Source organism: Cyprinodon tularosa, unplaced genomic scaffold (assembly GCF_016077235.1).
Source record: "Cyprinodon tularosa strain WSP-4 unplaced genomic scaffold, ASM1607723v1 ctg916, whole genome shotgun sequence".
Taxonomy (NCBI): domain Eukaryota; kingdom Metazoa; phylum Chordata; class Actinopteri; order Cyprinodontiformes; family Cyprinodontidae; genus Cyprinodon; species Cyprinodon tularosa.
Window position 1 is genome coordinate 75,220 of NW_024039692.1, and position 13,369 is coordinate 88,588.

General features: G+C 41.4%; 1 protein-coding gene across 2 annotated transcripts in view; it reads right to left on the minus strand.

The window, feature by feature from the left end:
• The window catches only part of eprs1 (glutamyl-prolyl-tRNA synthetase 1), a 39,455-nt gene that overhangs the window by 16,240 nt on the left and 9,846 nt on the right, over positions 1-13,369 (minus strand). For both annotated transcript variants that reach the window (XM_038274432.1, XM_038274433.1), the window contains exons 6-17: positions 13,252-13,346; positions 13,045-13,171; positions 10,248-10,440; positions 9,993-10,164; positions 8,638-8,871; positions 8,466-8,550; positions 8,147-8,206; positions 2,164-2,274; positions 1,916-2,052; positions 1,635-1,842; positions 1,442-1,554; positions 1,240-1,357 (exon numbers count right to left, since the gene is read on the minus strand). In XM_038274432.1, the coding sequence (XP_038130360.1) occupies positions 1,240-1,357; positions 1,442-1,554; positions 1,635-1,842; positions 1,916-2,052; positions 2,164-2,274; positions 8,147-8,206; positions 8,466-8,550; positions 8,638-8,871; positions 9,993-10,164; positions 10,248-10,440; positions 13,045-13,171; positions 13,252-13,346 (1,653 nt within the window). The remainder of the gene's footprint in view (positions 1-1,239; positions 1,358-1,441; positions 1,555-1,634; positions 1,843-1,915; positions 2,053-2,163; positions 2,275-8,146; positions 8,207-8,465; positions 8,551-8,637; positions 8,872-9,992; positions 10,165-10,247; positions 10,441-13,044; positions 13,172-13,251; positions 13,347-13,369) is intronic.

The following is a 13,369-nucleotide window of genomic DNA, read 5'->3' on the forward strand; positions in this document are numbered from 1 at the left end:
GAGGAGCAATTGCCAAAGCAAATCCTCATTACTCCCAGCCTGAAGGAATCTGAATGAGAGTAATACTACCAGGAGTATGAATAATTTGTGGCTAATCTGCAAGTAAAGCAAACAGGAAAACCTCATAGATATTCACTGAACAAGCATCTCAACCAGAAAGATAAAAATGCACTGATTAGTGATGCAGTTTAATGGACAAACAAGCCACCAGTCATTTCATCTCTGTTGGACCATCAGCGAGTGGAAATGAGGCTGCACCTTACAATTCAATCATTTCATTACTATTAGCTTTACACCGCTTTACATTATCAGTTCATCACTGCTAGATCTGAACTCTTTCATGGAAAAACTAAGGCTGTTTCTCAGTTCAGAAGAACGCTGGTACGGACTTGTGTCCTCGCCAAGTATGTTCTTGACACAGAAGTCTGGACTTGGGGAGAACGGGAGCTCGCAGCATAAATCTAGGTCAACTGGAACAGAAGCGTACTGATGACATCACCACATGCTCAGCTCCTCTGGAGATGCATTTCATCTCCTGTTATTAATAGTCTCTAGATAATAATAAATTATGACCTTTTTTTATTTAGTGGGGTATAATAATTAACATGGTCAGAAAAACACAAATCAAATGAAAATTTTGCCAAATAAAAAAAAAAATGCTGTTAGCCTTTTTGCCACGGTCCTCTCAACTTCGGAACATTTTTTTTTTAATTACGCATTAAATCAGTAAATTGGCCATATTGTGATGCATTAAAGTATAATGTTCTCGCCTCAAAAGATCTAAAAATGTACTTTTATTGAATGGCAACAGAGAACATTTAACTTAATACTCTGAGCTCTGTGAGGGCTCCATTGAAAGCTGCTGCTGCTGCAATGCATGCTGGGACAGCTGTCAATCCCAAGAACGGACAAGTCTGCTCTGATGCATGCTGGGTAAAGAGGGAGGGGCGAGAACAACATTTGGGGACTTTGTCTGTTCTCTGTCTTTTGTTCTTGTGAACGTTTCACGTTCACAAGAACAAAAGTTTCCTCGTTTCCTCGTTTCACGAGGACACGAGCACATTAGAACGCACAAGTGCACATATTGAGAAACGGCAAAAAGCGTTCATTGTAGTGATTATAAAGCCTTTTTTAAAAAGGCCCTGTTCATCCCTGGAGGAAGGATTGAACTTGATTTAGAATAATAATATGTGAGCAATCTACAGCCCCAGTAACATGATCTCCCCCTGAAACACTCACTGTGTTGCTGGATGCTTGGCTCTTGCTTTTGTCCTTTGAACCAGCAGTCGGCATCTCCTTGGTGTGCCCATCAGGAATGTATATGAGGACAACTGGGCTTTCTTTGCAGCTGTTGGGACTGCACAAGCAGACACACTTAGAACCAAACAGTTGGTGGTTACGGCGGCAAAGTGTCACCATAACAAACACCCCTTCTTCTTACCTGACTGGCTCATAGGGCTGGTCGCAGATGTAGAAGCCCCGCCTCTGAAGCTGGATGATGTCTCCTTTCTTCAGGCTCTTCAGACATGGATCGCCAAGCATCTTCTCCTCCAGCTGAGAGTCAGAGAATCAAAGGAGATTTCACAAACAGAAACAGAGAAATCCAAGCGATGCACACAGAGCACCACACCCACCTTGCTGTTTTTATTGATGTAGTCTTTGAAATCATCATCTTTAGTGATGACGGCTTTAGTGATGAGGGGCTGGTAATTGATGCAGATGGTGGGCAGCAGGGGGGCGCTGTTGGTTTCAGCCAGCCACGTGATCTTGGTTGTCTTCTTGTAGTCCTTGTTGTCCAGGTTCAGGCGAGCCTCCATGGACACCACCTTACCGTCAACCCCTCTGAATGACGGGAAAAGGCGGTTAGGAGGGAAGAAGGTGCAGTTTTCATGCATCACTAACCACCTGAACATACTTGTTGATTTTAGAGATGATAAGGTTGCCCCAGTTGATGAAAGTGACCATCTCTCCTTCGGTAAAAGTCTCTGCGTCGGCTCCTTCAACCAGAACTCGAGGTCCGTACCAAACCTCCTTCATCCCCACCTCTGCGTTCTGGAGATAGAAATAATATGGAGCTCTGTGATGTTTTCTGGATTTGGCTACTTAATATCAAGTACTGAGCAGAGAAAAAGCATTAGGATGCAGAAAAATAATCCTGCTGACCTTTGGGTGCTTCGCCACCTCCTTCATCTCCTCTGTTGCCTCCAGGACTGAAACCGGAACCACATAGGAGCTGGACAGAGCCGTATATCTGGGAGCTATGGGATCAATGACCTAACAAACCAACACACAGAGAGCATATATAAATATACATAGGTCAGTAAGCGCAGTCTGATCGCATCAACATTGAAATATATCAATACGGAAAGAATTAAAGGCACAAATGGTGGAACTTAAAAAAGCTTCTTTGAAAGGAAACCACAAAGAAAAACCTGCTCAGCTCAGAGGGCGACGGATGGAGAGTGTATGCAACTAAATGAAAGAAAAAGATGAGGGAATAATGAAGCTTTAAGGTCAGAAAATGATGCATTAATTCATTTCCTTATTTTAACCAGCCAGGTTAATGTTAACATCCTAACAATTAGCCAGAGATGCTAAAGAGTTAAAAAAAAATCTAGCTGTTGAAAGTGGCACACCGTACACACCATGTTCACAATAAGCTCCACTGATCCACTTCGACCACAGAATTTAAACACAATCTTAAAGTGGAAGCAACCACATAGTAAAAGAAGCTGAAGCTATGTTTGTTTGGTATCATTTAACCCGCTAAAACCAATTAAAGCTAGAAAAAAATTGTTGTTTTTTTTGCAGTTAAAGGTGTGATAAACAGGTTATGCTAATACTTTCAAATAAAGAAAATAAAAATGTCCCAGTTGATGTTTTAACTGCACTAAGAAATTTGTATTAGCATGAGGGGTGGAACGGTTCACAAAATCCACGGTTCGGTTCACGGTTTCGTGGTCACGGTTTTCGGTTCGGTATATGTTGATTGTTAGCCTGACATGTTGGTCGTGTTGCTGTTAGCATAAACAAAACGTGTTGCACAATGCTTGCACACTGTTGCACTTTTATCCACAACTTTCTTTCCGCTGTCATCGTAGGTCACTCTAAATGCAAAGCGGTCCCATACAGCAGACCTATAAAGTGCTGCTGGCGCGTCTTCCAACTCCTGTTCTTTCCCACTCGCCATACCCACACAATTCTCCACAACAACTGATTTTTTTCTGCTACACCCGGCTACACTGCTTCACTTCTTCTTCTTTTTGTTTACTACTGGTGGTTGGCTTTGGTCGCAGTAGCGCCACCTTCTGCTCTGGAGTGTTCACGCTTCGCCTATGAGAAAAAGGAGCAGCGCATGAACCGAATGCAACACATTCGGTTTTCATAAACCGTTCCATCCCTAATTAGCATGTAGCATGATAAGTATTGCTAACTGTAAGCTCCAGCTGTAAAGTTTATTCCCCATCCTGTCCTCTTAACGCAAAGCTTCACTCAGCCCTCCTTGTATCAACTGAGGACATGTTCCTTGTTCTATCACAAAAAAAAAATTCATAACCTTTTACACTAGAGAGGTTTGTCATGAACTCCACCTATTGGCTGTGTGATACATTCACTGCTTAATAGTAGATTATACTTATACATCCGCACACATCAAATGTCGCTTGGGTCTGGTCTTGACACAGTTTTGCTGGTATGCTTCTGCACCGTCTGTCTGGAATTTCTAGGGACGCACAGCAGTTTCCTGCCAAAGCGCAAGGGGGAGCCTATTTGAGAACTCGTGCAAACTTCGGCGGATGGTCACGAGAACCTCGACGGCGTGAGTTTTTATCTTCCACAACAACAATGGTGCATCTTGAAGATATCACGGTCACGAAGATGGATCTAGAGTTGCTAAACATGGAAGAGGAACAGGTTCTGTTGATGGAGTTGGCAAAAAGACAAAGGAGGAAACGTAGGTTGTCCATTGTAGTTTTTGAAAATGGCGAGCCCCGGCATCGAATCGAGAAGAACGACCACACAGAGAGCGGGAAAGGCGTACCAAGGACCAATGACAGCTGCTTTTAGTCTGCGCACTTCCGCTTGAGGTCTGCGCGGGTTTGCGACCGTCCGACGCGTAGTCAGGATTTTTTTCAGGTGGGCGACGACGGTTGCAGAACCTCTGGGGAGAATGGTCGTGCACAGAGACAGATTTGATCGTTGCAGAGGCTATGCGTCAGAAGCATAAATTGGCCTTTAGTAAACACCAGACTTTTCTTCCACAGGATTTAGGTTGAAAATAAAATCAATTCAGGTCAGAAGCTTAATTAAACTAAAAAGGTCATTTATGGATCTTACCACTACAGGATCAATCATGGTTATTTCGCAATTTTCAAACATACTTCCTCCTTCCTACATTACAAAAAGGACTGAAACTAAAGATTATTTTGCAAATCAGTTAATCCGTAGATTATTTTTCTGATTAATCGATTAATAGCCAAAGGGTCCTTAAAGAAGATTTTTTATGAAATTAAACCAGGTGAAACTAGAACTTTTCCACTTGAGCTCTGGGTAGATCAGATTGACAGATGAAAAAGTTATTCTCTTTGTCTTAAATGCAAAATTATATATATATATATATATTTTTTTTACCCTTTTGATATAGTTTATGCTCTAAGTGGGTCGCTCTGTCAGCTAAAGACAGGTTTTACAGTCTCTACACTCCAGTTAATCTATTACTAAATTAGCTGACGATTATTTCTATAACTGATAAATCACGATTAATCTGATTAATAGTTACAGCGCTGATTACAATAAAGTTTCATGATATATTTAGTCATTTCATTTGGTTCTTTTTAACAGAGCATATATAATTATATAATTCTTTCTTATATATTTCATTACAACAGCTGAAAAATAAACAGGATCTTAAAACTTGGTCAAATTTGTATTGCTGCATTTAGAACATGTAATAAAAAATAAATAAAATAAAAGAACAGTTTTCAAAAAGCTGCAAACAAAAGGTGAAATATGACTTAATGGATAGGGAGATCTGCAAAGGGATGACTGAATTGGGAATCCATTAGTTTAACTGGGATTGTTAAAATGTCTTGAAATGTCTGTTAATAATGTCTGGGAGATGCTCAAAATATCAATATTTTACTTTGCTCCCTAAGCTTGTGCTTGGCTGGTAAAATACTGCAGGTAGCCAGTGGACCTTTGGATAAGAGCGCATGACAAAAACAGGATGAGGAAGAGGAGGAAGAGGAGGACGTAGTGGAGGAGTACCTTCAGACAGCTAACAGGCAGCTTGGAAACAGAAGAGTGAGATGTTTGTTCAATGTCAGGTACAAAGAGGGAGGAAGAGAGAAAGGAAAGAGGTAGACACGTTTACACATAATGGACTGTTTTTCTGTTTCTTTTTTTTTTACTTTGAGCCTTTTACTCCTCTTCAAACATATTTAGAAAGAAAAACACACTATGATGTTGATGAAGCCTCTTGGTTTACCTCAGCGATATGACAGCAACAGGCCAAAATAAAAGATTTTAAAAACATGGCCAGAGCATATGGTAGAAATCAGGAGAAAGCAGCTGAGATGAAGAGAGAAATAATATTAACTGAGCAACAGAAACATTAAAGATGCCTGAGACAGATGCACCACAGGCCAAACCCCAAAACACTGAACAAGAGAAGCAGACAGTCACTTCCAGCAATGCCAAATGATATCAGTAATATTAATACATCATGCTATTGCTGCAGTGATAATATCCCCCAAATTACCGCCTTCCTCTAACGGATCTTCCTCTGCAAAAACAACACTGTAAAGGATAATTAGGATACCGTGCAGCACCGGTTCCAGCAGCAATGTTTTCCAAAAGGACATTTATATACTGCAGACAAACACTATAGGGGTGTGCTTAGATGTAGCAGTGGTTAGTGCACACCAACCATGTATGGAGGCCTTAGTTCTCGACACGTATGACCCGGGTTCGAATCTGGCCTGTGGTCCTTTCCCGCATGTTTCTTCCTCTCTCTCATACCCCCTTTCCTTTTAGCCTACTCTCCATGAAAAAACTGAAGCACTAGTGCTGTAAAAACTCAAAAACAAAAAAAACAACACTGCATTTCTATTTAAAGTCGTAGGGAAATCATATTTAAATGTCAAAATTTCTGGGTTAAATAATAATATAAATGTACTCTTTATCAGACCATATTGTTCCAAAAGTTAGAAAATAATAAAAAAAAAAATCCTGCCTTAAAATCTATGTTTTTTTTTCGTTATCTTATGCAGGCCAGTTAGTTATACATCAGCCTGAACACCTAAATTCGGCCAATCATATATCAACGGTCATCTGTCAATCAATTTTTTGGTAACATCTAATATACGCAACGGTTAAAATCAGAATAATTTCCTTTCCCACTGAGTTCCGTCCCAGTGTTCACGGGGATGGACGTCTGTGTCTTCAGCAGGCGTAGAGCTAACAGAACTGGCAGCGTTGCGACGCAAGGGCTCAAACATGTACGGCTGGAAGCCTTCTACGCCAAACCAAGCTTCTGCCGCCCTGGCGTCCTCTTCCACAAAATCTTCGTCCCCGCTTTCCTCCTCTAAATAAAAAATGGATGACGGAGGAGACTCATCCATGACCTCCGACACTAAACTCTCCTCCTCTTGCATGTTTCCTCTGTCCATAGCGTTCCTTGACAGTGTCATTTCTAAGTCACCAATTTAGTGCTACTTGGTCACAATGGAATTTCCCATTGATAACCTACTAGCACTAAGTTGCTAACTGGTTAGCAAGATGCTTCCGATAAACTGGCCACAACCAAACTTGCTTGCAAACCTTCCTCCACAACAATCCACCCCCTTGATAATCGACCAATCATAATCACTTTATTTACTCGTGTAAAGTCGGGCACCACTAGGGAGAACTCCAAATGCAACAGTCGGAACAGTCGCTTCCCTAAGACTTTAAAAAGCTAGTTTCAGAAAGAAGACATGAACTCTCTAGCTGTTCTGCTGTCACAGGTCTCAAACACTACTTTTCTTCATCATCACAGCACTTTAAATCAGCTACAGCTGAAAACAAAGTGCTGAACATAGCTAAAAATAATAAAACACAATAAAAAGAATGAAATACAGCATAAAAATATAAAATAAGGGAATAATAAGAAAGCAAAATAAACATCATAACACTTCTAATCCACTATTTTCTCCAGGCTCCCAGCAACAGCTGCATATTTTGCAAATATAGCTGCTAATGACTTCAATACCCATTTGCCATCACTTTATCCATCAGATTCAAGCCATACAGAACAGCAGATTCACATTTATAAAAAGCTGGGATCTACTGGATGTTTGTTCCCCTTAAAAATATTTATTCCTTCCAACCATCACCACGTGCTTGGTCCAGATCAGCAGTTTACTGCAATGTCAAGAATTCAATGTAGGAGGATGAACTTCCAGAGGTACATTTTCACCATTTTAACTAGTAAAGATATTTAAAAAATAATCCTAATTCAATATCTAATTAAAATGTAAAAAATGTTTGCCGTGAAAAGAGGCAGTGGTTTTGATTTAAAAGCACATAAAAGAGACAAGTGACGAGCTGCAGAGCAGAAAAACAGACAAAGATAGGTCAACACAATGGACAGAAAAAGCAATGGACGGAAAAAAGCAATGGACGGAAAAATCAGCAGGAAGCCATGCTACGGTAGTTGAAAACCTAGGTGACAGGATTTTCTCCACACTGAAGGCCGAGGCTGCCAGACCCAGCAATATACCTGGAAGAACCCGACTGAAAATGAGTCTTCCTTAAATAGAAGATGCTAGTTATCTTAGCACAGGCTAATACATGATCAGCTGACAGGCTGCGTGGTTTCAGTTACAGCTTCAGCTTCAGCTTAATCTCAGCAATGGAAAAAAAGTGGGCCCCAGGTCAAAGTAGAAAATAAAAACTGAGAATTGATTTAATTTAATTCAATTTTACGTGTCAGCTTAATTTCAACAACTATTTTACTCCAAACTAAGGGACTGGCAGACTGCCAAAAAAAAGAAGCAAACAGCCTATTTAAACCATGGTGATAATAACAGTACATGACTATTTATTGGTATAATATTGGAAAAAAAAAAAATCACAGAATATGTTTGGCACAGTTCATGATCAGTACCTTCTTATTGAAGGACCAGATCTTGTCCCACTCCATGTTCACCACCGACCTCGACCCGCCCTAAACGGACAAACGGAGAAAAACAAAAACATTTTCATTCATTTGTTTATTTGACAATGTTAAGGGTAATAAAACCTCCACTGATCTCTAAAATAAGATGCTGTTTAAGGGCTTCACAGCTGTATACTGTGACACAAACTGGAGATCTTAATTTCAAACCTTGTTCAATGCCTTTAGAAATGTTTTGGTCCTTTGCTATAATCTGGTTTTATGAAGTTTGATGAAGCACATTCCTCCTTCATAAACAGCAGGGACGTACCTGGGCCGCTATGAACTGTTTCAAGCCCTCCACGGTCATTCCTCTCCTCAACACTCCTCTCACTGTAGGGAAGCGAGGATCGTCCCTGTCAAACATGACGGCACAAAGGTCAAAAATCACTAAAACTACAAGTGGGAAACACAGCACAAAGCTGCACATGAAGATGACTCACCATCCATCCACATATCCCTCATTGACAAACCAGGTGAGTTTCCGTTTTGACAGCACTGTGTTGTTAAGGTTGAGTCTGGCGTACTCCCAGATATAAGGTTTTCTGATGCCAAGAGCTTCGATTATCCAGTAAAACTGCTCGTCCCGATCATGGTACTCTGTGGTCCTGAGAGCATGAGTTACCCCCTCCAAGCTATCCACGATGGGGCAGGCAAAGTCGTACGTTGGGTAGACTCTGGAGGAAAGGGGGAATTGGAGAAACTAATTGATGAATATTGGGAAATATTCAAGATTAAAACAAAAATCTTTAAAAAAATTTTAAAAAGCTGCTTTTGAACTAATTAACTCAAAGTTGATGAGAAGTTTAACATGATCGTTAGATTTGACACATTTACTGGGTCCCTAAGGGGGGCAATTGGGAAATGAAAAGAGATTGAGTTCTTCATATGCTTTAAAAAATTGGAGAAGCAAGAACAGCATAATGCTGTCACCACCATGCTTCAGCCCAGAGATTAGAATAAAAACAATAACAAAAATTTCAGATTACATGGGGTTCTGTTCAGAAGCTAGAGGAAAGCTTAGATCGGTCTGATTGTTGTGCACCATCCAGTTTGTGTTTCGTTGTGGGATACACTACATCAATTTGCTTATATCTTGTCAAGAATTAGTGTTTGTGATCTTGATACAAGTTTATATAATAGTTCTGCAATACCAAGTCATAAAAAGTCTAAATTAATGTCTAATTAACCTTTTATTTCCACATAGTAAGTCAGGGGTAACCGGTTAAAAATCAGCGGGGTCCGAATAAAGAAAATCAACAACCAGTAAAGGTTCGGAGACATTTTTAATTATAATCTGTTACCTTAAACAGAGTTTACCACTGAAAGACTGCAGCGTCTTCTCCTTCTTTCCCATCGCCCGGCTTGCCACAGGTTTGCCTGCTGTGTCTAAAAGTAGCAGCAGCAGAACCCAGACTGACAGCAGCTCATTGGATAATTTTTATCACAGGCAGCCCTTGAGCCGGATGCTCTGGATGGCTTTACCGTATTAACAGGAGAAGCGGTGCAAGTGAAGTTAGACACCGTCGTCGGACAACATGCGGTAATTTATAAATGTTTTAAATCAGGTTGGGTCCGGATTAGCCAGCAGGTTGGTCCGGATCCGGACCGCGGTCCACTAATCCGTGACCTCTGCAGTAAGTGATGCAGACAGGTTTTAAAAATGTAACTTTAACTTAACGCAAAGAAAAGCCCCATTATTTATTTTATTTTAGCATCTTGCAATTTTTTATTTTTTTTGAAAGAATGCAAAAGCAGGTGAAAAGTAAAATTGGTTCCTTGAGATAAAGAACAGTACTTGTAGGCGGCTCCAGTGCGAGGGTGGGGGGCGTTCTTGCAGCGGTAGAGGGTGGGGTCTCTCATGCAGCCATTGTTGGAGCTCATGTCCATCTTGGCTCTCATGCAGCAGGTCTGACCGTACTCGGTCCCCGCTTTCATCTCGGCCCACATCTTCATGTTCTGCTCCACAGCTGTGGAGGCAGATGAATGTTAGTTTGGGAACAGAGGCGCTTGAGTTTAACAAAGCAGCATTTTTGCATTTCAATCATCTTACTGTTGTTCCTGCATCTGGACTCGATGCGCTGCTCCCTCTCCTGCTTCATCTGCTCAGGAGGGGTGTCGTCGATGTAGGCTTTGCCCTCAGCCAGGAGCTTCTCTGCCAGTCGCATGATGGTGGGGAAATGGTCGCTGGTGTATGTGAACTGATCCGGCTGAATCTGTAGCATGGCGACATCCTCCAGAATGACCTGAGGCGAAGAATCGACAATTAGAGCAAAAAAATAACTTCACTGGAATGTTCTACTTTTCTAGGATACTCACTTCCATAGAGGACAGCTCTTAACTACGGTGTAAATTTTAGGACATTCTCAGTTTTCAGAAAATAAGTTATGTGTCAGAAAAAGGCCCATCAGCTCGCCGGTCCGAGGACTACATTGATCAAGTCTCAGGTCTCAGGAAAGGGGCGGAGCTCTTTTTTAAATTCAGTGAAATCTTCACCAAAGTCACTGATATTTGAGTCACAATCTTGCTTTAAAACATCATAAAATGGTGGAGTGTTGGCGTACTGACTGGAGCAGTGCGCTTGTGTTCTGAGAAGGTTGGAAGTACCTGGTTCGATCCCCACAGCCTGTGTTCCTAAGCAAGACCCTTAAGGCCAATTTATGCTTCTGACGCATAGCCTCGGCAACCGTCAAATCTGTCTCTGTGCGCGACCACGCCCCCCGCTGCAACCGCCATCGCACACCTCAAAATAATCCTGCTTACGTCGGGCGGTCGCAAACCCGTGCAGAGCCTGAGTTGTGATTGGTCCTCGGTATGCCTTTCCGGCTGTCTGTGTGGTCGTTCTTCTCGATTTGGTGCCTTGTCGAAACTCCCCAGTCTCTTCCCTGGTCTGATTTAAGGGCCGTACACACAACCTACGTTTCCTCTTTTGTCTTTTTGCCAACAGCATTAACAGAACCTGTTTCTCTTCGATGTTTAGCAACTCTAGATCTATCTCCGTGACCTTGATACCTTCCAGATGCGCCATTGTTGTTTTGGAAAATAAACACTCCCTCACAGTTTGCTTTAACAATCTGCTCTGACCCGCAATGAATCATGGGAAATGGTAGGCCAAGAAGGATACTCCGGACGCAGCTTTTAAATCAATACAAGAAGAACACCTTTGGTCTACAAACCTAAAATAAAATTTTAAGGTGTTTTTAATAAATAACATAGATTAGTTAATCTAAAATATTTGCTTGGTTGGTGAAGATTGGACAATATTTAAGAAAGGAGCTCTGTTGTTTTCCTGAAACCTCTGACCTTATACGTTTATTCCTAAGATCTGGGACCTGATAAGTTTTTTCTTGAGACATAGGGATGTCCTAAATTCACCGAAAAAAAAAGGGGGAAATTAAATGTTTTCTAAGCCAATAAAACAAAACAACAGATCATACAAACAGTGAGTCGACAGTCAGACCATTGAGGAGGTTCCTGGTGTTTATCGGTTAAGAAAAATAATTCCTCTTTTCATTTGAATTTTATTTTATGCATATCTCAGTCAGTCTCTGCTTTCATCGAGTAACTTAATAAATCAGATCTAACATTTTTATGAGTAAAATGAAAGTTTAAAGCAGATTGTGTATTAGTATTGCACAATTAAGATGGACTAATAAAATACAGGTAGAACAACAGAATGACAGATATTTACAGCATCCCACGAATTTAATCATAAATAAAACAGATCCTCTGCGAAAAAGTTAGACTTCTAGCTGCTTTAACACCCAAACACTAGCCTGCTATAAGAAGCAGGCTTTTCTGGTGACCTTCTCTTTGAGAGTTTGACTGCTGCTCAGAAATAATTATACAAAAAGCTCTGATTTTACAGCCTCATGAATAGGGTAGGGAATTGATTTTCACAATTCCAATTTTCTTATCGATTCTGTGAAACGTTTCGAGTCCTTATTGATTCTCTTATCGATTCTGTGAAACAATGAACTTGGTAAGTGCATGGTGACATTCGTCTACCTTCACCTGTGACATTCTATTTCTGCTTGCCTCAGCGAAAACAGAAGGCAATGAGCGGGAGCTGCCAGCCTCTGAACCAGCCAGACTACCAGTCTCTTCACAGTCATCTATATCTAATGCAGAAGGCATCCGTTTCATTAAAAAGCATTACTGTACAATTTCGGGAAATAAACTCATCTCCCCCTGATTTAAAGAAACAAGCGTCAACTTTCTCTCTCGCTCCCTGAACTGTGGTGCAACTTGGTAGCATGTTTAATAACCCCAAAGAGAGGCAGGAAATTGGTTTATTTCCAGAAATGGCATATGATTCACTAGGAACCACCTTAAGCACAGCCAGTGATATAAAACTAGCTACTTACAACCAGAGTTTCCTTCCATGCTGGTCGTAACTTAAGCTTCTGTTTAGAAGCATTAAAAACACGGCATCCGTTAAAATATGTGCCATGTTGTGTGCGCAGGTGTTTCTGCATATTGGATTCATTTGCTCACGCAGATGTTATTACTACTTTTCAATGATTGCAAAGCAGCGACTTAAATGAAGCCAATCTTTCGATCGCTTTGGGCGCTTTTGTTTTCTTTTTCTAGACTTACCCCTGGTCACGCTGTACTTGCTTACTGAATGGCGTGTGCATAACTTGCGTAAAAAGCGTGACCTAAGATGTGCTGCCCAGCGCCCTAGGCTCTGGTGCTGCCTGGAATCGATAAGAGAACAGTTAAGCGAGCTGCCAAATGGTGCCATGGAATTGGAACACACTGAAACGGTTCTGAACAGGAACCGGTTTTTGATTCCCATCCCTACTCATGATTGATCTTAATGTTTATAAATTCTGATAGTACCAGACCTTCTCAAAGTCCTCCTTCTCCTTCTCAGGGTTGGTGTCGTCAAAGCGCATGATGAGCTTCCCTTTAAACGTCACCTGGTAGTGCTGGTTGAGCAGGGCAGCTTTGGCGTGGCCGATGTGCAGGTATCTGCTCACAGAGACGGACCGAGTGAGGAGCTGTGCAAATCTACCTTATTTGGAGCCAAACACATCAAAACGCAGCCGTACCCGCTGGCCTCAGGAGGGAATCGAACTACCACCTTGCCTATCTCAGCTCCAGGCAAATCCACAAACTTCCCAACATCCTGCTTCTTCTCCCCCGACTAAAACACACATGGAAAGCAAC